Source organism: Nicotiana tomentosiformis, chromosome 9 (assembly GCF_000390325.3).
Source record: "Nicotiana tomentosiformis chromosome 9, ASM39032v3, whole genome shotgun sequence".
In the NCBI taxonomy this organism is placed as follows: Eukaryota; Viridiplantae; Streptophyta; class Magnoliopsida; order Solanales; family Solanaceae; genus Nicotiana; species Nicotiana tomentosiformis.
Window position 1 is genome coordinate 103,260,816 of NC_090820.1, and position 25,504 is coordinate 103,286,319.

Here is a 25,504-nt window from a genome sequence, read left to right on the forward strand (position 1 = left end):
ATGGCATTCCCTCTTTTATACATGAGTTATTTAACTCTAATATATGTCTGCAGTATGTACTTGGTATCTTCATATATGCTTGTATATAAACAAGTGTATTTATGGGTTTTCCATTGTATAGTTATTGTATAGGTTTATGTACATGTGTGTCAGTGTACATACATGTAAATTCATGTATACCAAATGTACTTCAAGTAAATGGCTTCTGATTATGTGCTATTTTTAAAGCATTTTATATGGTATATATTATTAAATGGTTTCCAACTCATATATATTTTCAATTCTAAGTGCAATGGATGATGTTATGCATGTGAATAACCCAAGTGATGATGTTGAGGTTGGGAACAAAGTCGTGTATATATATATATATATATATATATATATATAGCCACAGTATCAACTATGGGTTGGATTCGGTAGAACCCATTAACTTTGGTTCAGATTATATATTTATCTTAAAATTTTCATTAAATATGTACAAATTGTTAATTTAGAATCCAGTAACGTAAAAGGATTAGGATCCTGAAGTCATAAGCTAGAAATTCTAACTCCGCCTATTTTTTTTATATATATATATATATATATATATATATATATATATATATATATATATATATATATATATATATGGGGTTTGGAGAGGGTAATGTTTACGCAGACCTTACCCCTACCCAGTGGCGGAACCAGAGTTTTCACCAAGGGTGTTAAAATATAAAAAATTAGATATACCGAAAAGTTAAGGGGAGTCAATATATAGTAAATATACATTAAAAAAATCTAGCAATACGGTGTAATTTTTCGCGCGAAGGGGTATCGATTGACACTCCTTGGATGAATGTGGCTCCGCCACTGCCCCTACCTTATGAAGGAAGAGAGACTGTTTCCGATAGACCCTCGGCTCAAGAACAGAGAAAAGGACACAATAAACAAATAGTAACAATGGCAAAAAAGTAAGATAACAAAAATAAATAGCACAATATATATATATATATATATATATATATATATTCATTCATTGATATTGTATGTTAACGGTATAGTACTGAAAATCCATGTATGTCCTGTGTATGTAAATCTTGCTGTCTTTACTTGTAGTTGTAAATTGTAATCATGATTGTTCAGGTGGCCATTCATAATTAAGAAGCGCCTGTAGCTCAGTGGATAGAGCGTCTGTTTCCTAAGCAGAAGGTCGTAGGTTCGACCCCTACCTGGCGCGGAAATTTTAAAATATTTTTAATTTATTTTTTCCTGTTTTTCCTGCTATATTGCTCTTTTGGGTTCTGTGTATCAGGACTGATTGTGTAAAAATTTATAAGCTTTTAATTTTATAATTTATATAACTTAAATCTTATCTATATCACTTGTACAAAATAAAAATGAACTTTTTAAAAATAGAAATAACAACAAAAGAAAAGAAGAGAAGAACGAATTTTATATGACGTTGTATAAAAGTTTTTTCCACAACTGATAATGTTCCTGGAGCTGGTGGAGGCAATTATGGCGAGTCAACAATGTTGGTGAAAATAGTCGCTTGCTTTACATATGTCTACGTGCAATTACCATAAATAGAGGAAAAGAAAAAGATTCGCCAATAGTACTATAATAAAAGAAAAATTTATGGCTTCTAATAGTGACGGCAATACTTTATTTGAGTAAAAGAGGACCTACAAAAAACAAAATTAAAATATATAAATTAAAGTATTTAAAAGAACTTAAAGCTAACAGACAATTGGCACCGCAAATAATTTTGTAATTGTCTTCTCACTTTCCCTGTTATGCTGAACACCTTGGGATTATCATTTCTTTATAATCTTGTTGTTCGAATCAATATATGCATCATCGACTAATTTTACGTATGTGTTATCGAGCCATAGAATTTTTTAATTCTAACACAAGGTCTTGACTTCAAACTTATGTCTTTTTTTTTTTTAAACTTCAATTAGTACTAAAACACCTTGGGATCATCGATCCTAAGCCATAGCGAATATAGCACGAGTTCATTTTGGCAAATAAAAGTACAAAATCATAGACTAATAGCTATATGTCGATGGTATTTGATTGAAATTAAATATGGAAAGCAAGAGCTATACTCATAAATACATCTTTATTTAATTATTAGTGTAATAGTTTTCAACAAAACATAACTTACATAGCATGATTTTATTCACTTTAGGTTCGTTTTAACTATTCACAAAAGTTTACGGCATTTCCTCGTCATCTTGGAACTTCTCTTCGTTCTGCTTGGTCCACACAAAGTTGTTCTTGAATTCATTATTATTTGTTGCGAATTCTCTTGAATTTTCATAGGGATCATTGGCATATTTCTCAGTGTTGACATCATAAAAGTACTTCCCATTTTCAAAGAACCTTGTGCCACTTATGCCCTGCTGCTCCTTGTTACCATTATAGTGATCATAGTTTGTGGGGTTGCTCTGTTCTTGGTTGTTGTTGTAGTAATATTTTGTGCTAGTTTGATACATGGTGGTTGGAGTTTTATCCCAAATTAAGCCTTGTTGCTGATTTTTGTTGTTGTAGTAAGTGTTACCCCCATTGTAATACTCCTCGTTGTCGTCGTCGTTGTTGTTAGTACTGTCACCATTGAAGTACCCCTTGTTGTTGTTGTTGTTGTTAGTAGTACTGCCATCATTATAGTTCTCCTTGTTGTTGTTGTTGTAGTAAGTGCTACCCCCATTATGATACTCCTCGTTGTTATTGTTGTTGTTGCTAGTACTGCCACCATTGTAGTACTCCTTGTTATTGTTGTTATAGTAAGTATTACCCCCATTATGATACTCTCCGTTGTTGCTGTATTTGTAGTTGTTGTTAGTACTGCCACCATTGAAGTACCCCTCTTTGTTATTGTTGTTGTTAGTACTGCCACCATTGTAGTACTCCTTGTTGTTGTTGTAGTAAGTGCTACCCAAATTGTGATACTCCTCGTTGTTATTGTTGTTGTTGCTAGAACTGCCACCATTGTAGTACTCCTTGTTATTATTGTTATAGTAAGTATTATCCCCATTGTGATACTCATCATTGTTGTTGTTGTTAGTACTGCCACCATTGAAGTACCCCTCGTCGTTGTTAGTATTGCCACCATTGTAGTACTCCTTGTTGTTGTAGCTATAGTAAGTGCTACCTATATTGTGATACTCCTCGTTGTTATTGTTGTTGTTGCTAGTAATGCCACTATTGTAGTATTCCTTGTTATTGTTGTAGTAAGTATTATCCCCATTGTGATACTCCTCGTTGTCGTTGTTGTTGTTATTGTTAGTACTACCAGTATTTTTATACTTTTCACCGTTATTGTTGTTATTTTCGTCGTTCTTTAGGACAGTGACATAGACCACATGGTCATAATTTTTGGAAAGGTATTTGCTATTGTGAATATTATTAGTTAAGGTGGTGGTGGGGTTGATTTCTTTGTAGGATTTTTCTACATCATTAGTAGTGGTAGTGGAAGGAGGAAGTTGACCAGACTCATGACCATATAGGCCATAGACATTATTTTCATTTTCAGGCAAGAAGTTTGGTTCTGATTCTTTGTTGGGAATAACTACTTGTGTCTTTTTTTCAGCAACAACGTTGCCGGGGATTTTATTAAAGAATTGGCTTTCTCTTGCATGGATTTGTAATGAAGAAATGAGGGTAAGAAGGAGAAAGATGAAGGAGAAATGCTTGGTAAAGGCAGCCATGAGAGAAAGGAAAAAGAAATAAATTTGTATAGGATCTTATTGCAGTGAACTTGCTATGGTTGTTGCTTTATATAGAGACCATTTCTCGCTTTTAAGTGTGCAATATTTGAGTGTTTGAATTCTATTTTTTAAATTATTTTGAACTCTACTTTTCTTTTTTCTTTCTTTTTGTCTGAGGTGAGACGGAAGAGTAGGAGTTATTATCACTTCCTTCCAAAATTTTCTGCTGATTAGGCGCAAATGGGGACATGTAAAATGGATGAAAATAGTAGTACTTGTGCACTCAAGCACATAATATAGTACGAAAAGTACTAATTTTGGAGTTTAATATATTTTACTATAGTATAAAAATTCTTTTTCAAATTAAGTAAAAGGTAATTAAAAATGACCATTTGTAATAAGTAAAATTAGCAACCGCAATACTAAAGTACATAATTTTTGTTAGCATATTAAATTACACATGTACAGTTTACATTACATCGTTAGGAGATATAAACGCTTTCTTCATTTCTTGTTTATAGATAGTATACTCTTTCGTTAGTTTTTATTAAAGTTTTCTACTTTATTAAAAGGAAGAGAGAAACAAAATGAAAAGGAAAGGAAGTGAGAAGATGAACGAAAATAGAAAATGTGATTATGCGTGAATTTTGGAAGAGTGTGGGGAGGGAAAAAGAAACTTCTATAGTAGGGACATTGAAAATTATGACATTTGAGGAGCAATCAAAATCAAACATTACGTGCCCATCTCTTATATTATCTACTATAAAATACACACTTAAGACCTAACCTTTTCCATTTCGTGTATGTTTGATTGATCCTTTTCATCTTTCTACTCAATCTCAATTTGCATGCTCATTTGGTTTCTGTCAATTTTTCCCGCTTCAAGTTTCTAAGTTATTTCGTTCAACTTCTTCCTAAACTGATGACTGATAATTTTGTTTTTGATCTTTGACATAGAAAATTTGAGAAAATGATCAAAATAGTTCTTAATGTCTTGGAGATTTGTCAAAATTCTATTAAATTTAACCTTCTATCAACGTGAAAAACTAACTCTCTGTTGAGAATGGTGGCACATCTCCTACTAAGCAGCAAAATGAGAAGAAGATGAAACGTTTCTGAATTATTGGCAAGCGTTGGAAACTTCAATGCAGTAGTAGGCTCTTCTTTTGGTTGCAGGTGAAACTACTCTTAACTTGGAAACAAAATAGTAATATATTATTGTTTACCCTAAAAAACGAAGGGTAATGCTCCGTTGTGGCTGCTAATGAACCAACCGCCGAGCCTTCTTTATCGGCGTTCATTCCCGGGGGCTGCTCAATTACAGATGACTTTAAAATCGAGAAGCCTTCACGCAAACAGGACCGGGGTGAAGGAGTCTCGAGGTACATATGTTCTGTGACTGAAGACGTTCTTCCCATAGTTCGAAAGGACTACAATTGGGAGGGCAAGGATGTAGTAGTTTCCGGGCCCGAGGACGCCGCTACTACCTACATGGAGCGTTACTTAAGTATTTACACTTACCCCTTCACATTGAGCCAGGTGGACCCGGTCGTTCTGAATTTTTGCAAGAGGTACGAGGTGTGCCTCATGCAAATTCATCCATCGTTGTGAAAGATTGTGACCCTCCTTCGCTACTACGTGAACAAGAACGAGTCTCGTCGGTTCAGGATCGACCACCTGCTCCGATTATACAGTCCCCGAATGTTCCGAGGGGGACTGATCAAGCTTACTCGTCGGGCCACCAAGGCTCCCTTTTTGAGTATCGACGAAGACCGAGACCGGAGCTGGCAGGGACGCTTTGTCTGAGTGAAGACCGACGATTTGATCCCCCCGGAATATATGCCATTCCCTAAGAAGTGAAATGCGTCTCGTAAGTGCAATTTTCTCTTTAAACATCAAAATTCTTTTTCTTCAATTTCTATCTTCTCATTCATGCTTGTGGCTGTGCAGCTGTCGCCTGGGTTCCGAATGCGGTTTCCCGTCTAAAGAAGTGGATCGAGGGAATCTGTACTCAGATGTAGTACTTTGAGCGCACATGGCGCAGACTCTCGAAGGGCCGATGGAAGGCCCGTTCTCATGGTAAGGTCTCTCCCCGAATAGGTAACATTAGGCTTTCTAATTTGCATCATACTCATTCTCATTTCCTCTCTTTTCTTTTTGCAAGTTTTCCTAAGACAACTGAACTTAGGCCTTTAGAAGAAGACGGGGACGCGTCCTTGTCTGTTGATCCCTCTACTTTGGGGCAGCTCGTGGATGCAGCGGAGGAAAAGAAGAAGAAGAAAAGAAGGCTTCGGGTTCCCCGAGCTCCGCAGCGAAGCCAAAAAAGAGATTGGATTGTAAGCCAAAGAGAGGCTCTGGTTCCTGAGCACCGAACTCAGATTCACTTCTTCGGCTTAAGGAGGAGCCCGAAGAAGATGATATTTTTGTGACCCATAGTCCGATCTCTGCCGAAGAGCAGGCAGCAGCCGATGGGGAGATGCTTGAGGCCGATCTCCCTCATGCTCGGGAGATCGATGTGGAGATGGGGGCTGAGACGTCCCAGGACGCCGACTCTGCTCCGAAGGATGCGCTCGATATAATAGAGATTTCGAGGTTGCCCTGTTACACTTAGTCCATGCTTGAGGAAGCTCGAGCAGGGAAGGAGAGGTTCTACGAAGGGGCTCACGGTACAGAAGATCCCCTTCGTTCCTTTTTCGACAGCGTGAACTAGTCCGTTAATCCACGTGTCCTCGAAAGTTGGCGGGCCGAGTTCGAGCCCAAAGTTGATCAATCAGTTCCCCGCCCCGAGTGTGGATCCCGGTCGCAAGAGATCGATAGTTCTTACTATCTCGAAGGATGCCCGAGTTCTTTATGCTCCCATGAGAGTAACAAGCTACCTCCGATTACTGGTGACCAAGGACGGACCAGGAAAAAATGAACGCGGTGAATGTTCCATGCCTTTAGTGAGGCGCATCAAGTGCTGAACCAGGTAAGGCATCGTTTCCCTTCATCTATATGTTATTATCTGTGCTTGATGTTTCTCACACTTTTCGCCCTTTTGCAGGCCTCGGTACTTCACCACAAGAGTTTCCTTCGGTATCGAGTTGCGGTCAATCAAATCGAGCTCGAGATCAAGGAGTTTGCCCAAAAAAGTGACATGTACAAGCTTCTTAACGAGCAGCAAGAGGGGGTAGCCAAGAACTTCCAGGCCGAGCTGGATGCAGCTTAGAAAGAAGCATCATCCCTAAGGCAGGAGCACGCCGAGTTGGTGGAAAAGGTAAAGGTTTTTGAATTTAGAACCGAAGGTTCGGTCGCAGGGGCTAACAACAATACTTCGAAGGTCTAGTAGAAGATCGACCAAATCGACCAACTCTGCAAGGAGATGGATGAGATCCATGTGATGGCCGACTGGTGGAAAAATAAGATGAACCTGCTGGTATCAGAGAAGGAGACCGCCCAGGCAAAGCTTTCTTTAGTAGAAGTTCAACTTCGGGTGGCGAAGGAGAAGGCTGATACACGGACTCAGCAAAAAGAGGACCTCCAAGCACGACTGGGCTCGGCCATCGCTGAACGGGATGCCCTTGGTAAGGAGCTCCAAATAATGAGATCCAGGTTAGAAGCAACCTTGACTGATGCTGACGAGATGGTGGCCCAATATAAGGCCGATGTTGAAGCAGCTGAAGCCCGCCTGAAGACTACTGCTGAGTATGTGAGGCGGCTATCCCGAAGGGAGATCCTCGAAGAAATACATGCCCGAGGCTTCGACCTATCTATCTAGATCGAAGAGGCAAAATACTCGAGGTCGAGGCGAAGAGGCTATCTGAACCTCGAGGTGAAGAGGGCTCCGAAGAATCCGAAGACCCCGATGGTTCTGGTGACGAGTAGGGTTCCGGTGAAGACCAGGCGTAGATGCCTTTGGATTTTTTTTTTGTTTTTGTATCTTGTACATATATTTTGTTGAGGCTGTTTTTATTAGACCTTTGTAAAGATATTTCGGAATATATAAAATTTTTCTCTTTTGGAAATTTTCAAGTCTATTATTTTGGCATCTTTTTATAATTACAAACATTTCTAATGCCTTAACACATAATCAAATGTAGTAATAAGTCATTTTTCGTAGGTTGGAACAAGACCTGTCCTTGATGTAATTTTCTCTCGAAACTTGTGGAAGCTCGGAGTGACCAGGAATTCCCCAAGATGCTTGCTTAAATATTTTTTAGACTATATCTTTGCCGAGGGTAACCTTTTGGCAGGTTTTGAATTTTATTTGAAGGCCTTATGTTTCGATGACGGGCTTCAGACGTCTCCGAGCCGTTTTTACCGCGGCCATAGCCTTTCAAGTTTAGGCACTGCCTAATAAGCTTTGTGCCTCCGGATTTTGATAAACCAAGCCGCCCGTACTTATTTCCGACGACAATTTTCGAGTAGGGGTAGATCTTTGGGCTCTGATAGGGGTGGCCCTTGGGCTCGATAGTCCCCGGGTAGGGATTTCCCTTAGGCTCGATACTTTTAAGAAGCAAAAACGCATATTAGCAAGGCAAAAACTTTCTTTCATTTCTGTGTGTAATGTACAAGGCTGTAAGCGTGTAAAAGCTTGTATTATGGATAAGGTGGCCTACACGAGCACAATTCACTTGACTATTTGGCCCTTACAATAAATCCTAACTACCGAGCCTAGACTGTTCAAGTATAAAGTTTCCTTTCTTGCTGAAATATTTTGACCCGGGGGTGATGGCCCCCAATATTCGAGGTCGATCTCGAGAGTGCTCAGATACTGTTGATGCGACCATTGACTCCGATTCAAAAACTGGTCTTCGATTCTAAGTTAGCACGATCCACTTTTGCCTCGTTAAAAACCTTGCCGAAAAACTCATTTGGACAAAATCTGTTCAAGGGAAAAAGAGTGCAACGCGTGCTTTCAGACCTAATAGTCATACTTCTCCTTAGTTATTGCCTGCAAGTGTTAGTCTAATTTGTAATATTATAAAAAGGTAAATGAAAATGTACCTTAGCAATAATATCACTTTAAGTGTGCCACGTTCTAATTGTTTGGTAGTTGTGCGTCGTTTCCTGTTTCGAGTTTGTACGAGCCTTTGCCGGTAATTTTGATAACTCGATATGGTCCTTTCCAATTCGGTCCCAGCTTCCCTTCATTCGGGTTCCGGGTGTTCAATGTTACTTTCCTTAACACCAAGTCCCCAATATTGAAGTGTCGGAGGTTGGCTCTTCGGTTGTAATATCTTTCTATCCGCTGTTTCTGGGCGGCCAACTAGACTAGGGCGGCCTCCCGTCTTTTATCCAATAGTTCTTGGCTTGTACTCATGGCCTCATCGTTTGATTCTTTGGTCGCATATCGTAACTGGAGACTCGATTCCCCCACTTTGACCGGTATCAGTACTTCGGTACCGTAGACCAACAAAAACAGGGTGGCTCCAGTGCTGGATTTCGAAGTAGTACGGTAAGCCCACAAGACTTCGGACAGAATTTCCTTCCACTTTCCTTTGGCACCGGTTAGACTCTTCTTTTAATTTTGAAGTATGGTCTTATTAGTAGACTCTGCTTGTCCGTTTCCGCTAGGGTGATTGGGGTGGATAGAATTTATTTGATCTTATAGTCTTTGAAAAACTTGTCTACCTTGCTGCCGATGAACTGCTTCCCGTTATCACACACGATCTCGGCCGGTATCCCGAACCGACATATTATGTGGTCCCAAATAAAATTGATGACTTCTTTCTCCTTGACTTTCTCGAACGCTTGAGCTTCGACCCATTTAGAAAAATAGTCAGTCATAAACAATATGAATTGAGTCTTACCAGGTGCCCACGACAGAGGACCGACAATGTCCATTCCCCATTTCGTCAATGGCTAAGGTGACAAGACCGACTGTAGTAGCTCTCCGGGATGATGGATCATCGGTACATGCCTCTAACAGCCGTCGCATCTTCGTACAAAGTCCCTTGCATCTTTCTCCACGTCGATCTAGTAATAGCCGGCCCTAGTTATCTTCCGAACTAAAGATTCTGCCCCTAAATGATTTCCGTAGGTGCCCTCGTGAATTTCTCTCAAGGCGTATTTGGTGTCTCCCGGCCCTAAGCATACGACGAGTGGGCCGTTGAATATTTTTCTGTACAAAGTGCCTTCTGACAAGCTAAACCTGTCCGCCTTCGTGCGCAGAGCCCTCGATTCTTTAGGATCCGATGACAACTTCCCAGTTTTGAAGTAGTCTATATACTTATTCATCCAGTCCCTAGTCAAGCTTGTTGAGTTTATTTCAGCATGGCCTTCTTCCACTACTGATTTCATGAGCTGAACGACCGTTTCTGAGCTGAATTCATCGTTATCAACCGATGGCCCCAAGTTAGCCAGAGCATCAGCTTCAATATTTTGATCCCGGGGTACGTGCTGTATGGTCCATTCCTTGAATCGATGCAACATTACCTGTAATTTGTCCAAGTACCTTCGCATTCATTCTTCGTTTACTTCTAATGTCCCATTGACTTGATTTACCACAAGGAGGGAGTCATACTTAGCTTCGACCACTTCGGCCCCCAGGCTTTTAGCCAGTTCAAGACCTGCAATCATGGACTTATACTCGGCCTCATTGTTAGTCAATGTTACAGTTCTAATGGATTGCCTAACTACGTTACCCGTAGGCGGCTTCAACACGATGCCAAGTCCGAACCTTTTGCGTTCGAGGCACCGTCCATAAATAGGGTCCAGATTCCCGAGGAAGTCCCCGAGGTTAACAACAATTCCTTTTCTACTTCGGGTGCCAAGGCCAGCTTGAAGTCGGCCATGGAGTTTGCCAAATTTTGAGATTTGATGGCAGTCCGGGGTCGATATTAAATATCGTACCTGCTAATTTCTATGGCCCATTTGGCCAAACGGTCCGAGAGCTTGGGTTTGTGTATTATGTTCCTTAGCGGGTAAGAAGTTACAATGCATATGGGATGGCATTGAAAGTATGGCTTCAACTTTCTGGAGGCGCTTAGCAAAGCTAGCGCCAATTTTTCTAGGTGAGGGTACCTTGTTTCAGCCTCGCCTAGAGTTCTACTAACATAATAGATAGGAAATTGCATACATTCCTCTTCCGGGACTAAGACTCCACTTACCGCTATCTCGGATACTGCTAAGTACAGGTATAGCTGCTCGTCTGTCTTTGGGGTATGGATCAAGGGTGGACTCGAAAGGTACCGTTTGAGTTCTTCCAAAGCCTTATGGCGATGAAAAGTTATTCTTTTTCTTCAATAACAAGAAGAACCGATGGCTCTTATCGGAGGACCTCGATATGAATCGGCCCAGGGCGGCTATGCGCCTGGTTAGCCTCTGAACGATCTTGACACTATCCACCACGGTGATATCTTCTATAGCTTTGATTTTGTCGGGATTGATCTCGATCTCCTAGTTGGACACCATGAATCCGACGAACTTTCTGGACCTGACATCGAAATTCGCATTTCTTCGGGTTCAACTTCATATTGTATTTCTTCAGTATGTTGAAGGTTTCCAGCAAATGTTTCAAATGGTCCTCTACTCGCAAAGACTTAACTAACATGTCATCAATGTAAACCTCTATTGATTTTCCTATTTGTTCTTCGAACATACGGTTTACTAGGCGTTGATAAGTGGCACCGGCATTTTTTAGTCCGAATGGCATTACGTTATAACAATAAGTGCCGAATTTAGTGATAAAGGAAGTTTTTTCTTGATCTCCTGGTCCATCCGGATTTGGTTGTACCCCGAATAAGCACCGAGAAAGCTGAGTATCTCATGCCCGGCCGTTGCATCGATCATGTGATCAATGTTAGGAATAGGAAAAGAATCATTGGGGCACGCCTTGTTCATGTTTTTGTAATCTACACACATTCTTAATTTATTTCCCTTTTTAGGCATTACTACTATGTTAGCCAACCAATCCGGGTACTTAACTTCCCGAATGGAACCTATTTTAAGGAGTTTGGATACCTCGTCTTTGATGAACGCATGCTTGACTTCATACTGAGGCCTCTTTTTCTGTTTAACCGAATGGAAATTCGGGTCCAAGCTTAGCTTATGAGTGGTTACTTCTAGTGGGATCCCTGTCATATCTTAATGGGACCAAGCAAAACAATCCACGTTAGCTATAAACAATTTAATGAGTTTTTTTCTGAGCTCGGGAGTCAACCCCGTACCCAGGTATGCCTTCCGATCCGGCAAGTATTCGATCAATATAACTTGCTCCAGCTCCTCGACCGTCGACTTGGTGGCATCGGAATCATCAGGGGTGATAAACGACTTAGGAACTCCGTAATCACCATCCTCGCCTGCATCTTGCTTCTCCGATTTGGTAGGGGTCGGTGTCGGTGGTTGCTATTTAGTTTCTTCCATCCTAACCGACTCCGGGTTCTTTGATGTCGAGAGTGCGAACATCGGGATCACCTCATCGACTGCAAACATTTCTTTTGCGGCCAGCTATTCTCCGTAAACTGTCTTGATACCTCCCGGTATGGGGAACTTCAATGCCTAATGTAGTGTCGAGGTATTGCCCTCATGTTGAGAATCCATGGCCTTATGAATAGAGCATTATATCTCATATCCCCTTCAATCACATAGAACTTTGTTTCCTATATGGTCCCGGCAGTGTTCACCGACAAGGTTATCTCCCCTTTAGTAGTTTCGCATGCCATGTTGAATCTGTTTAAAACCCGGACTGCAGGCACTATTTGGTTTTGTAGGCCCAACTATTTCACGACCCTCGATATGATGATATTAGCCGAGCTACCTGGATCAATTAACATACGCTTAAATCGAGATTTATTTATGAGTACAAATATTACCAGTGCATCATTATGTGGTTGCACGATACCTTCAGCGTTCTTGTCGTTGAAAGATATGGTCCCCTCCGGTATGTAATCTCGAGTATGTTTTTCCCTTGTAATGGACACCTTAGTGTGCTTTAGCATTGGCCCCTGGGGATGTCGACTCCACCAATGATCATGTTAATGACGTGCTGGGGTTCCTCTTGCTCGGTCTGCTTGTTGGAGTCTCTATTCCTGAAGTGTTTTTTGGCTCGATCACTCAGAAATTCTCGGAGATGTCCGTTATTGAATAACCGGGCTACTTCTTCTCTTAGTTATCGTCAATATTCGGTCCTGTGACCGTGAGTGCCATGATACTTACACATCAGATTGGGGTCCCTTTGGGCAGGATCCGACTGTAATGGCTGAGGCCATTTGGTATCTTTGATGCGTCCGATGGCAGATATAATACCAACAACATCAACACTGAATTTGTATTCCGATAATCTCGGTGCCTCCCTGGTCCCGAGTGGCCTGTCAAAACCATTTTTACTCATGAGTCCCCGATTATTGTGGCCTTGATCACTCATTTATTCACTCTTCGCAAGGTTACGTCTTGAACCATTACCCCTTCGATCTATGTTATATGGTTGATAACGATCTCTGTTCGGTCTTGGTTCATGATCGATGACTCTTTTAGATCTGTCACTAGTTATGACGGGATACATGGATCTGGAAGGGGCCCCGAGCTGATCATCTTCGACTCTGACTTTTGATTGGTACTTGTTATGGACGTCGACCTAAGTTACCGCCGAGAATTCTATCAAATTTTGTTTCAAATGCTGCGAAGCCAATGAGCTTTGGGGGTTAAGTCCTTGGGTGAATGCTTGAACGACCCAATCGTCCGCGACTGGAGGCAGATCCATCTGTTCCATTTGAAACCTCGACACGAATTCCCTAAGCATCTCGTTATCTCTTTTCTTTACTTTGAAAAGGTCTGACTTCCTGGTCTCGACCTTGATGGCCCCGGCATGCGCCTTTACAAAGGCATCTACAAGCATATCAAACGAATAAATAGAATTATGGGGTAAGTTGTGATACCATATCATAGCTCCTTTTGACAAGGTTTCTCCTAACATTTTCAGCAGAACAGATTTGATTTCATCATCTTCTAAGTCGTTACCCTTGATGGCACACATGTAGGAGGTCACATGTTCATTTGGATAAATTTTTCCATTATACTTCGGAATTTTGGGCATACGGAACTTCTTTGGGATTGGTTTCGGAGCTGCGCTCGGAGGGAAAGGCTTTTGGACAAATTTCTTGGAATCCAGGCCTTTCAGTATCGGTGGTGCTCCTAGGATTTGATCAACCCTGGAGTTATAGGTCTCCACTTTTTTGTCGTTGGCTTCGATCTTCTTTTCCCCCGATTCCACCCGCTTTGTCAATTCCTCAAGCATCTTTATTATCTCGGGGTTGGACCCGGGTTCAACTTCGCTCGACCTTTCTGTGTCTGATTCCTTTTTGTGGGTGTTTTCCTGGGATAGTTCAGGCTCGACTCTACTAGGGGCGTGGGTTTGGTTCTGCAACTGGGTTATCGCCGCCTTTTGAGCTTGAAACATTTCGAAGATCGCCCGTAAATTGATCCCATCACCTTCGCCGTCGTGTGTACCCCGGACTATTGATCAGGCTCCCCCGCGAACACTGCTTTCAAGGTTGGTAGGCAAGTTTGCGTCGATGGCCACATGTGAGTTGGCATCGATTGTGTCCGCGACCAAAATTTTCTTTGGGTCAATAGGGGGCACCTCATTGCTGGGCACTACATTATTGTTCTCGCAGCGGTGGCCAGACTCAGCATCAACATTCTAGTGAGCGGATTTAGAGTTTGACAGTTTTTATTTGACATGAAATTAATATCAAAGAACAAGTGTAAAACAGAGTGCATTATGGAAATTTGTATTAAATCACTACTAATATCCTTAGCCCCACGGTGGGCGCCAAACTGTTTACCCTAAAAAATGGATAACAATTGAATTTATATGTGGTTTTAAGGGTATACAGATTAATTCAATATAAGTGATTAATGGCGTTAGATTAAGAAAATAAAAGACGTAATAAATGGCCAAACCAATGATAAGAGTGATCCTGGGCTTGGTTAATGGCTCAATGAAGAGCCTGCCTTCGATCCCGAGCTTGCACTTCTGAAGAACTGATGAACAAAAATAAGAACTTTAAATAACAGAGAGCATAGAGATAAATTGCTTTGGTATGCGTGTTACAATGTATGTCATGAATAATAAGCTTTTCCCTTTATATAGTAGATTTTTTTTAACCTTAAGTACAATTCTAAGAAAGGTAAAAATCTTCTGTTTCGCTAATCATTGATTTTCTGTCGATACGGGCCGAGATTCACGCCGTGATATCCGGTCGGGCATGAACGTCACGATCCTTTGTTAGTCGTGTACAGCTGTCTGGTAATGCTCTCCGAAATCTCGATTCTCGAAGCGGACCCGGAGGACATGGCCCCGATACCCCTAAGGTCAGGTGTTTTTTCCGAGCCCCGATACGAGGGGCTTCTCATTTTTACTCCGATTCATTACGGTCACGTTCCTGCTCCGTTTGCCTCAGCAAAAAATCAGGGTGTTCAGTGGGCTCGGTTTTACCCGTATACAATTATAACTTATTAATTGTGTAAAAAAATTATAAGCTACTATTTATGTAACTTAAATCCATTTGCAAGTATTATTTGTCCAAAATAAAAATGAACTTTTAATATATGGAAATAAGAAGAACAAAAGAAAAGAACGAGTTTTATATTATGTTGGATATAGGTTTTTATTTTATGGCGAGTCAACAATGTTGGTGGAAATAATCGCTTGCTTTACATATTTCTATATAATTTCCATAAATAGTGGAAAATAGAAAAATAAAAGAAAAAGGATTCACTGATAGTAGTATAATAAAGCAAACATTTATCTATCTATATGTATATCTATATTTATATCTACAGTTTAACCTCTCTATAACAGCCGCGCTTGACCGATATTTTTTGGATGTTGTGAAATGTTGTTATAGAGGATATATATATATATATATTATAATATAACATAAAAAATCGGTTCCGAAAAAAATTTGACTTTTATAGTGAATAACTGTTACATAGCGATGCTGTTCTAGAAAGATCTGTCTGTATATTATCTATTGTAAAAGTACAAATATTCTACGTTAAATATTGAACTACTAAATTATTGAATTACTAAAACATCCTCAAAATTTTAATAGACTTTTATAACTTAACTATTTTTATATATTTTGATAAGAATTTATAAGGAAATGACACAACTGAAAATGGACAATTATGATGAAGAGTCGTAGTAGAATATGGACTTAAACATGGGAAAGTAGAATTATAAATGGAAAAAGAAACTGAATCCTAAAATTGAATATACCGAACTTTCCTCTAGGGCATGTGGATGAAGTTAAGATTCAACATAAGATTTACATCAAATTTATTTGGTCAGATACTCTCAAAGTACAAACTGAAATTAAAATAATTATTCACAAAAATTGAAGAAAGAATGTTAATTTTCGTTTTAGTTCCAAGTGAAAAGAAAAAGATTGGGCTGTTTTAATTTTCTTAAAGTATTTTGGGTTTGGTATCCCAAACTAACTCATTTTAATACAATATACAAGGCATTGGAGATAAATTCTGAAAGCTAATCAAAGACTATATATTTTTGTGGATTTGATTTCAATCCAACTCTATCGGTTTTGGTTTTGGGGTTTTATTTTTAGAAATCTGATTTTCTCTCCTCTTTCCAACGAAATTTATTGTTTTGTTAACCAATTTAAAATTTTCATTATTTCATTTTGTTCCACTGGACTTCAAATCCCATTCACTTTTCAACAATTCGAAATATAATATCTTATCTATTATTGAAGTTCCAAGAACATGATAAACTTTTACATTACTGTCTAATATATACTTTTAGGGATGTGATTAGATTTTAAGGGATGCCGAGAAATGTTTAGTGAAATTAGCACGGGCTAGGCAGTTTTCGGACTGGTAATTGAAAAATAGCCACTATTTGCAAAGTTATTGAAAAATAGCCACTATTTTGCTGGAACACGGAAAGTTCTAGCATAATATGCTGGATTATGGAGCTCTTGCGTATAAACTTCTAGCATATTCTGAGACCTCAAATAGCACTATTCATCGTTCATCGACTTGCGTGCGCAGTCCGTATAATTTTTCGAAAAGTTTTATATGAATTTTTTTTGATTAAATTGTGAAATAGAGCTTTAAAACTCAATTAAGTTGACTTTGGTCAATAGTTTTAGTAAACGGACCTTGATCAGTATTTTGACAGTTCTGGTAGGTCTGTATCGTGATTTGGGACTTGGACATATGCCCAAAATTTAATTTGGAGGTCCCTAACTCAAGTTATGGCCATTTAACGGAAACTAGAAATTTAAAGGCTAAAGATTTCCAAAGTTTGACCACGGATTTGACTTTTTGATATCGGGGGCGGAATACAATTTTGAAAATTTTAAAAGGTCCGTTATGTCATTTATGACTTGTGTGCCAAATTTGAGGTCAATGAGACTTGATTTGATAGGTTTCGGCATCGAATGTAGAAGTTAAAAATTCTTAAGTTCCTTAAGCTTGAATTGGGGTATGATTCATAGTTTTAGCATTGTTTGATGTGATTTGAGGTCTCGACTAAGTTCGGATGATGTTTTAGGACTTGTTAGTGCATTTGGTTGAGGTCCCGGGGGCCTCAGGTGGATTCCGGATGGTTAACGCATCAAAATTTGGACTTAAGGAAAATCTAAAATTTTGACTTCTGGTGTAATCGCACCTGCGGATTTTAGACCGCAGGTACAAGCTCGCAAAAGCGAGCCATGCCTCGCAGAAGCGAACAGTCCACAGAAGCGGACAGGTTGTTGCAGAAGTGCGACCACAGAAGCGGGAAAAGGGGGAAGGGGCATCCTTGCGCAGAAGCGAGTCTGCAGAAGCGGACTCTTGTCCGCCGAAGCGATCCAGCCCGCAGAAGCACCCCCAACCTCTACAAAAGCGGAACCACATATGCGGTTAAGTGTCCGCAGATGCGAACAAGCCCGGACAGAACCAATAAAATCGGAAGTAAACTATTTTTACTCATTTTTGAGTTTTGGGTCTCGGATTTAGGCGATTCCAAAAGAATTTTTTACGACTTTGAATTGGGTAAGTGTTCTATAACCAAAAGTAATTATATTTCATAAATCCATGTCTATATTCATCATTTATTTTGGATTTAGATGGAAGAAATTGGAATTTTTATAAATTGTTATTTATTGTGTTATTGTTGCTTCTTATTTGTATATACTTGTACATGTTATTTATGTACGTGTCTTGTCATAGCCTCATCACTACTTCATTGAGGTTAGGCTCAACACTTGCGGAGTACATGGGTTCGGTTGTACTCATACTACACTCTGTACTTCTTGTGCAGATTTTGGAGTTGGTTCCAGCAGCATGACATAGACTAGCTTGGATTCAGCTACTCAGAGGAGACTTGTGGTATAACTACACATCGTTTGTAGTTCTGAAGTCCACTTCTATCGTGTCTTAGCTGTGTATTATCTTTCAAACATCTTGAATTTTATTCAGACCTTTATTTGTATTATTCTAGTAGCTCGTGCACTTGTGACACCAGATTCGGGGATGTATTTTGATGATTCGATAGTTATGGTCTTCTGCACTTTATTTCAGTAAGTGACTTCCATTTAATTTAAATTGTTTAAAAATGGTTAAGATTATTCTAACGTTGGCTTGCCTAGCAAGTGAAATGTTAGGTGCCATCATGACCCCGAAGGTGGGAATTTTGGGTCCTGACAAGTTGGTATCAGAGTACTAGGTTACCTAGGTCTCACGAGTCACGAGCAAGTTTAGTAGAGTCTGAAGGAACGGTACAGAGACGTCTGTAGTTATCTCTCAGAGGCTATGAAGTTTAGGAACAATATCACTTCTTTCTTATTTTGTCATGCGATTTTATTCTATCATCGGTGATTGAACCATTCTATTCTTATTCTCTCGCAGATGGTGAGAACACATAATACATCTACCGACGGACAGGGACCAGAGCCTCCGATGGCAGCTATGACTAGGGGTAGAGGCCGAGGCCGAGTTCGTGCCAGAGGCCGAGGTAGAGGCAGAGCTCAAGCTAGAGCTCGAGCAGCGGTACCCGTAGTAGAACCTCAGGTGGATCTTCAAGAGGAGGTTCCAGTTCAGACTGTACCGGTTGGACCAATTCAGGTCCCGGAAGGATTCATAGCTACTCCAGTGCTTCAGGACGCTCTAGTCTGTTTGGCGAGTCTTATGGAGGGCGTGGCCTAGAATGGTACATTTTTCATGGCACCAGCCGTCTCACAGGCTGGGGGAGGAGCACAGACTCCCACTACTCCCGATCTAAAGCAGATGGCTCCTCAGTATCAGGCTCCAGCAGCCCCGCCAGTTGGGGTAGTTCAGCCAGTTATTGCGGCACAGGCCGGTGATAGGCCCGCCATATCTTCTTTGGCCTTATTGAGACTGGATAAGTTTACTAAGCTCTTTCCGGTTCACTTCAGTGGTACACCTTCTGAGGACCCACAGGATTATCTTGACCGCTGCCATGAGGTGTTGCGGAACATGGGTATAGTTGAGACCAATGTGGTCAATTTTGCTGTATTTCAGATGACGGGTTCCGCCAAGAGGTGGTGGAGAGATTTTATGTTGACCAGACCAGCTGGGTAGCCTACACTGACTTGGGAGCAGTTCTCATAGCTATTTCTAGAGAAGTTCCTCCATATCACTTTGAGAGAAGATTACCACAGACAATTTGAGCGTCTCCAGTAGGGCAGTATGACTGTTACTCAGTACGAGACCCGTTTTGTGGATCTAGCCCGTCATGCTCTCCTTTTACTTCCTACTGAGGGAGAGAGAGTGAGGAGGTTTATTGAGGGACATACTCACCCTATCAGGCTTCAGATGGCCAAGGAGCCCGGAAGTGAGATTTCCTTTCAGGCGGCGGCTAATGTTGCGAGGAGAATCGAGATGGTTCTTGCACATGAGAGAGGGCGGGGGTCTTATAAGAGGCCTCGTCAGGTCGGTGGGTTCAGCGGTGCCTCGTCTGGAGGCAGGGGTAATTTTGGTAGAGGCCATCCTTCCTGACTGTTTCATTTAGCGCTCCAAGCATCCCATAGTGCTTCAGGTGGTCACGACCCTTATGTGCCTCATTGCGACCAATTAGCTTACAGTGCACCTCCAACTCCTATTAATGCACCTCCGATCCGGAGTCATCAGAGTGGTTATCCAGGTCAACATGGCCAGTTCCAAGGTCAGCAGTCACAACAGCTGAAGACATGTTTTACTTGTGGTGACCCGAGACACATTGCTAGATTTTGCCCTCGGGCAGTTCACAGCAGTATGGTTCCTGTGCTATGATTCTAGCACCAACTGTTCTGCCACCCGCCCAACCAGCTAGGGGTAGGGGTTAGACAGCTAGAGGTGGAGATTAGGCCGTTAGAGGTGGAGGCCAGCCAGTTAGAGACCGTCCCAGGGACGCAGTTTAGAGTGGTGGGGCCCAGCTTCGATTTTATGCTTTTCTAGCAAGGCTTGAGGGCGAATCATCCGATGCTATAATTACAGGTATTGTTCCAGTTTGCCATAGAGATGCTTCAGTTCTATTTGATCCAGGATCTACTTATTCCTATGTGTCATCTTATTTTGCTTCATATCTGGTGATGCCTCTTGATTCTCTGAGTGCTCCTGTGTGTGTGTCCACTCCGGTGGGAGTTTCTATCATGGTAGATCATGTCTATAGTTTGTGTGTGGTTACTATTTGGAGTCTTGAGGCTAGTGTGGATCTTTTACTTCTTGATTTGGTAGATTTTGATATCATCTTGGGTATGGATTGGCTGTCACCCTATCATGCTATATTGGATTGTCATGCCAAGGCGGTGACCTTAGCCATGCCGGGGTTACCCCGACTAGAGTAAAGGAACTCCTGGTCATTCTACCAGCAGGGTTATTTCTTATATGAAGGCTCAACGTATGGTCGAAAAGGGGTATCTAGCCTATTTGGCTTATATTCGCGATCCCAGTGCGGATGTTCTTTATATGGATTCAGTTCCAGTCGACCGTGAGTTTCCAGATGTATTTCCTGTAGATTTGTCGGGATCCCACCCGACAAAGATATTGACTTCTGTATTGATCTGGCTCCGGGCACCCAACCCATTTCTATTCCACCATACCGTATGGCCCCGCCAGAACTAAAGGAATTGAAGGAGCAGTTACAAGACTTACTTGACCAGGTATTCATTAGACCTAGCGTATCACCCTGGAGTGAACCAGTGTTATTTATAAAGAAGAAAGATGGTTCAATGCGAATGTGTATAGATATTCGGCAGTTGAACAAGGCTACTATCAAGAACAAGTATCCTTTGCCAAGAATTGATGAATTATTCGATCAGCTTCAGGGTTGCAAGGTGTTTTCAAAGATCGATTTGAGGTCTAGTTACCATTAGTTGAAGATTAGGGCATCCGATGTCCCTAATATAGCTTTTCGGACTCTGTATGGGTATTACAAATTCCTAGTGATGTCATTTGGGCTGACAAATGCCCCAACGGCATTTATGGATTTGATGAACCGAGTATTCAATGCCATATTTGGATTTGTTTGTGATGGTATTCATTGATGATATCTTGATTTACTCCAGCGTCAAGAGGAGCATGAGTAGCACCTTCGGATTGTACTCCAGACTTTGAAAAATAATCAGTTGTATGCCAAATTTTCTAAATATGAGTTTTGGTTAGACTCAGTTGCCTTTTTGGGGCATGTAGTATCGACTGAAGGCATAAAAGTGGATCCTAAGAAGATTGAGGCAGTTCATAATTGGCCTAGACCTATATCAGTTACAGAGATCCGGAGTTTCCTAGGTTTGGTAGGTTATTATCGCCGGTTCGTGGAAGGGTTTTCATCCTTAGCAAGCCCATTGACTAGACTGACCTAGAAAGGTGTTCCATTCAGATGGTCAGACGAGTGTGAGTTGAGCTTTCAGAAGCTCAAGACTTCTTTGACACGGCGTTAGTATTGGTATTACCCACAGGTTCAGGATCTTATACAGTGCATTGTGATGCATCTCACATTGGGCTTGGTGTAGTATTGATGTAAAATGGCAGGGTGATTGCATATGCATCGCGACAGTTGAAAGTTCACGAGGAGATTTATCATGTTCATGACTTAGAATTGGCAGCCATTGTCCATGCTCTGAAGATTTGGAGGCATTACCTTTACGGTGTCTCGTGTGAGATATTTATTGATCATCATAGCTTACAATATCTATTCAAACAAAAGGATCTCAATTTGAGGCAGATAAGATGGTTGGAGCTGTTGAAGTACTATGATATCACTATTTTTTATCACCCCGGAAAGGCCAATGTGATGGCCGATGCTTTGAGTAGAAAGGTTGTGAGTATGGGCTGTCTTGCGTATATTCCGGTTGGTGAGAGATCGTTAGCGGTAGATGTTCAGACTTTGGCTAATCAGTTCGTGAGGTTAGACGTTTCAGAACCCAATCGGGTTCTAGCTTGCACAGTCGCTTGGTCTTCTTTATATGAGCGCATCAGAGAGCGGCAGTATGATGATCCTCATTTACTCTTCCTTAAGGACACAATATGGCACGATGGTGCCAAAGAAGTTGTTGTGGGGGAAGATGGAGTTTTACGGATGCAGGGTCGTATTTGTGTGCCTAATGTGGATGGGCTTCGTGAATTAATTCTAGAAGAGGCCCACAGTTCATGGTATTCTATTCATCCAGGTGCCCCCAAAATGTATCAAGATTTGCGGCAACATTATTGGTGGAGGAGAATGAAGAAGGATATAGTTGTATATGTAGCTCGGTGTCTGAATTGTCAGTAAGTTAAGTGCGAGCATCTGAGACCTGGTGGTTTGCTTCAGAAGTTAGAAATTCCTGAGTGGAAGTGGGAGCGTATCACTATGGATTTTGTTGTTGGGATTCCACGGACTCAGAGAAAGTTTGACGTAGCATGGGTCATTATGGACAGGTCGACCAAGTCAGCACATTTCATTCCACTAGAAGTTACCTATTCTTCAGAATGGTTAGCGGCGATTTACATCCGCGAGATTGTCCGCCTTCACGGTGTGCATATGTCTATTATTTCAGATCGAGGTACGCAATTTACCTCACACTTCTGGAGGGCTGTACATTGTGAGTTAGGCATGCGGGTTGAGTTGAGTATAACATTTCATCCACAGTCATACAGACAGTCAGAGCGCACTATTTAGATATTGGAAGATATGCTTCGTGCTTGTGTTATAGATTTTGGAGGTGCTTGGGATCAGTTCTTGCCACTTGCGGAGTTTGCCTATAATAATAGCTACCGGCCGAGCATTCAGATGGCTCCATTTGAGGCATTATACGGAAGGCGATGCCGTTTGCCAGTTGGCTGGTTTGAACTGAGAGAGGCTCGGTTGTTGGGTACCGATTTGGTACAGGATGCCTTAGATAAGGTCAAAATTATTCAGGATCGACTTCGGACAGCTCAGTCTAGGAAAAAGAGTTATGCTGATTGTAAAGTTCATGATGTTGCATTCATGGTAGGAGAAAGAGTATTGCTCCAGGTTTCACCTATAAAAGGTGTAATGAGATTCGAAAAGAAGGGCAAGTTGAGCCCTAGGTATATAGGACCCTTTGAAATTCTTGAAAGGGTGGGCGAAGTAGCCTACAGGCTTGAAATACCACCTAGTTTATCAGCAGTTCATCCGGTGTTCCATGTGTCTATGCTCCGAAAATATCATGGTGATCCGTCCCATGTGTTAGATTTCACCTCAGTCCAATTGGACAAGGATTTGACTTACAAAGAGGAGCTGGTAGCTATTCAAGCCCAACATGTTCGACAATTGAGGTCTAAGAGTTATCCTTCAGTTCGGGTGCAATGAAGAGGTCAATCAATTGAGACAACTACCTGGGAGTCCGAGTCGGATATGCGGAGTAAATATCCACACCTTTTCACCAGCTCAGGTACTTTTCTAATTCCGTTCGAGGAAGAACATTTGTTTTAGAGGTGGAGAATGTGATGACCCAAAAGGTCATTTTTAAATTTAATAATTATTTCGGTGTTCTGAGACATCAAATAGTACTATTCATCATTCATCGACCTGCGTGCGTAATCCGTATAATTTTCCGAAAAGTTTTATATGAAACAAAATTGATTAAAATGTGAAATAGAGCTTTAAAACTCAATTAAGTTGACTTTGGTCAACATTTTTAGCAAATGAACCCGGATAAGTATTTTGACAGTTCCGGTAGGTCCGTATTGTGATTCGGGACTTGGGTGTATGCCCAAAATTTAATTTGGAGGTCCCTCTCAAGTTATGACCATTTAATAGAACTAGAAATTTAAAGGCTAAAGATTTCCAAAGTTTGACCACGAATTTGACTGTTTGATATCGGGGTCGGAATACGATTTTGGAAATTTGAATAGGTCCGTTATGTTATTTATGACTTGTGTGCAAAATTTGAGGTCAATCAGACTTGATTTGATAGGTTTCGGCATTGAATGTAGAATTTGAAAATTCATAAGTTACTTAAGCTTGAATTGGGGTATGATTCGTGGTTTTAGCATTGTTTGATGTGATTTGAGGTCTCGACTAAGTTCAGATGATGTTTTAGGACTTGTTGGTGTATTTGGTTCAGGTACCGGGGACCTCAGGTGGATTCCGGATGGTTAACAAATCAAAATTTGGACTTAAGGAAAATCTAAAATTTTGGCTTCTGGTGTAATCGCACCTGCGGATTTTAGATCGCAGGTGCGAGCTCGCAAAAGCGAGCCGTGCCTCGCAGAAGCGGACAGTCCGCAGAAGCGGCCCACGCATCACAGAAGCGGGAAAAGAGGGAAGGGGCAGCCTTGCGCAGAAGCGAGTCCGCAGAAGCGACCCCAACCTCCGCACAAGCGGAACCGCAGATGCGAAAAATCCTGGACCTAACCCTTAAAATCGGAAGTAAACCATTTTTACTCATTTTTGATTTTTGGGTCTCGGATTTAGGCGATTCCAAAGGGATTTTTCACGACTTTGAATTGGGTAAGTGTTCTATAACCAAAAGTGATTATATTTCATAAATACATGTCTATATTCATCATTTATTTCGGATTTAGATGGAAGAAATTGGAATTTTTGTAAAACTTTCTAAAAATGAAAATTTAAGATTTGAAGGTCTATTTGACATCAAAATTTGATAATATTTGTATGGTCGGACTCGTCTCGGAACGAGTGTTCGAATTTCGTAAGTTTTTTTGAGATTCGAGACGTGGGCCCCACTATTGACTTTTGAGATGAATTTTGGATTTTAATCCGGAATATTAGAAAATTCATATGGAATTAATTCCTACGATTTGTATTGAGTATATTGAATTGCTTATGACTAGATTTGAGGATTTCAGACACAAATTCGCGAGACAAAGGTTTATTGAAATCTTGAATTTAGTTGCAAAGCGAGGTAAGTGTCGTGGTTAACCTTGACTTGAGGGAGTAGGATTTTATTTGTTTATTTGTTACGTGATTTAATGTGCGGGTACAATGTATATGTGAGGTGACGAGTACTTATGCGTTGTGGTTGAGTCAAAGCATGCTGGAGGAATTTAATTCATTTTGAATAATTGTTTATTTAATTAAGATATTCCTGTTTAAGTTTATTATTATTTATTTGATCGTTATTCATGGAATTTCTATTGATTTAATTATTGTTAAATATGGTGAGAAAGAGCGTAAAAGCACGAAGGGTGATGCCATGCCATTTTTATTATTTATACTATCATTGTCATGGTGAGAAAGAGTGTAAAAGCACGAAGGGTGTTGCCGTGTCATTTTGAGTGTAAAAGCACGAAGGGTGATGCCGTGCCATTTTCAGAGAGTGTAAAAGTACGAAGGGTGATGCCGTGTCAAAAGAGTTAAAACACGAAGGGTGATGCCGTACCAATTATTATTATTTATTTATCAAATTATGGGAGGAATG

At 40.8% G+C, this 25,504-nt stretch overlaps 2 protein-coding genes and 1 non-coding gene across 3 annotated transcripts; 2 read left to right on the forward strand and 1 right to left on the reverse strand.

The window, feature by feature from the left end:
* Window positions 1–1,143: 1,143 nt before the first annotated feature.
* Window positions 1,144–1,216, forward strand: TRNAR-CCU (transfer RNA arginine (anticodon CCU)). The gene has a single exon. It is a non-coding gene; the product is annotated as a tRNA-Arg (tRNA).
* An 871-nt stretch (window positions 1,217–2,087) lies between these two features.
* LOC104110707 (uncharacterized) lies at window positions 2,088–3,744 on the reverse strand. The gene has a single exon (XM_009620248.4). It carries the CDS (start codon window positions 3,690–3,692, stop codon window positions 2,199–2,201), a length of 1,494 nt encoding a protein of 497 aa, XP_009618543.1. The 5' UTR covers window positions 3,693–3,744; the 3' UTR covers window positions 2,088–2,198.
* Window positions 3,745–7,053: 3,309 nt separating this feature from the next.
* LOC138899300 (uncharacterized) lies at window positions 7,054–7,449 on the forward strand. Its single transcript, XM_070185457.1, has one exon. It carries the CDS (start codon window positions 7,054–7,056, stop codon window positions 7,447–7,449), a length of 396 nt encoding a protein of 131 aa, XP_070041558.1.
* The last annotated feature ends 18,055 nt before the right edge of the window (window positions 7,450–25,504 follow it).

Excerpts from the sequence above, each read along its gene's own strand:
- LOC104110707 (XM_009620248.4), bottom strand. The coding sequence starts at position 3,692 with ATGGCTGCCTTTACCAAGCATTTCTCCTTCATCTTTCTCCTTCTTACC.
- LOC138899300 (XM_070185457.1), top strand. The coding sequence starts at position 7,054 with ATGGATGAGATCCATGTGATGGCCGACTGGTGGAAAAATAAGATGAAC.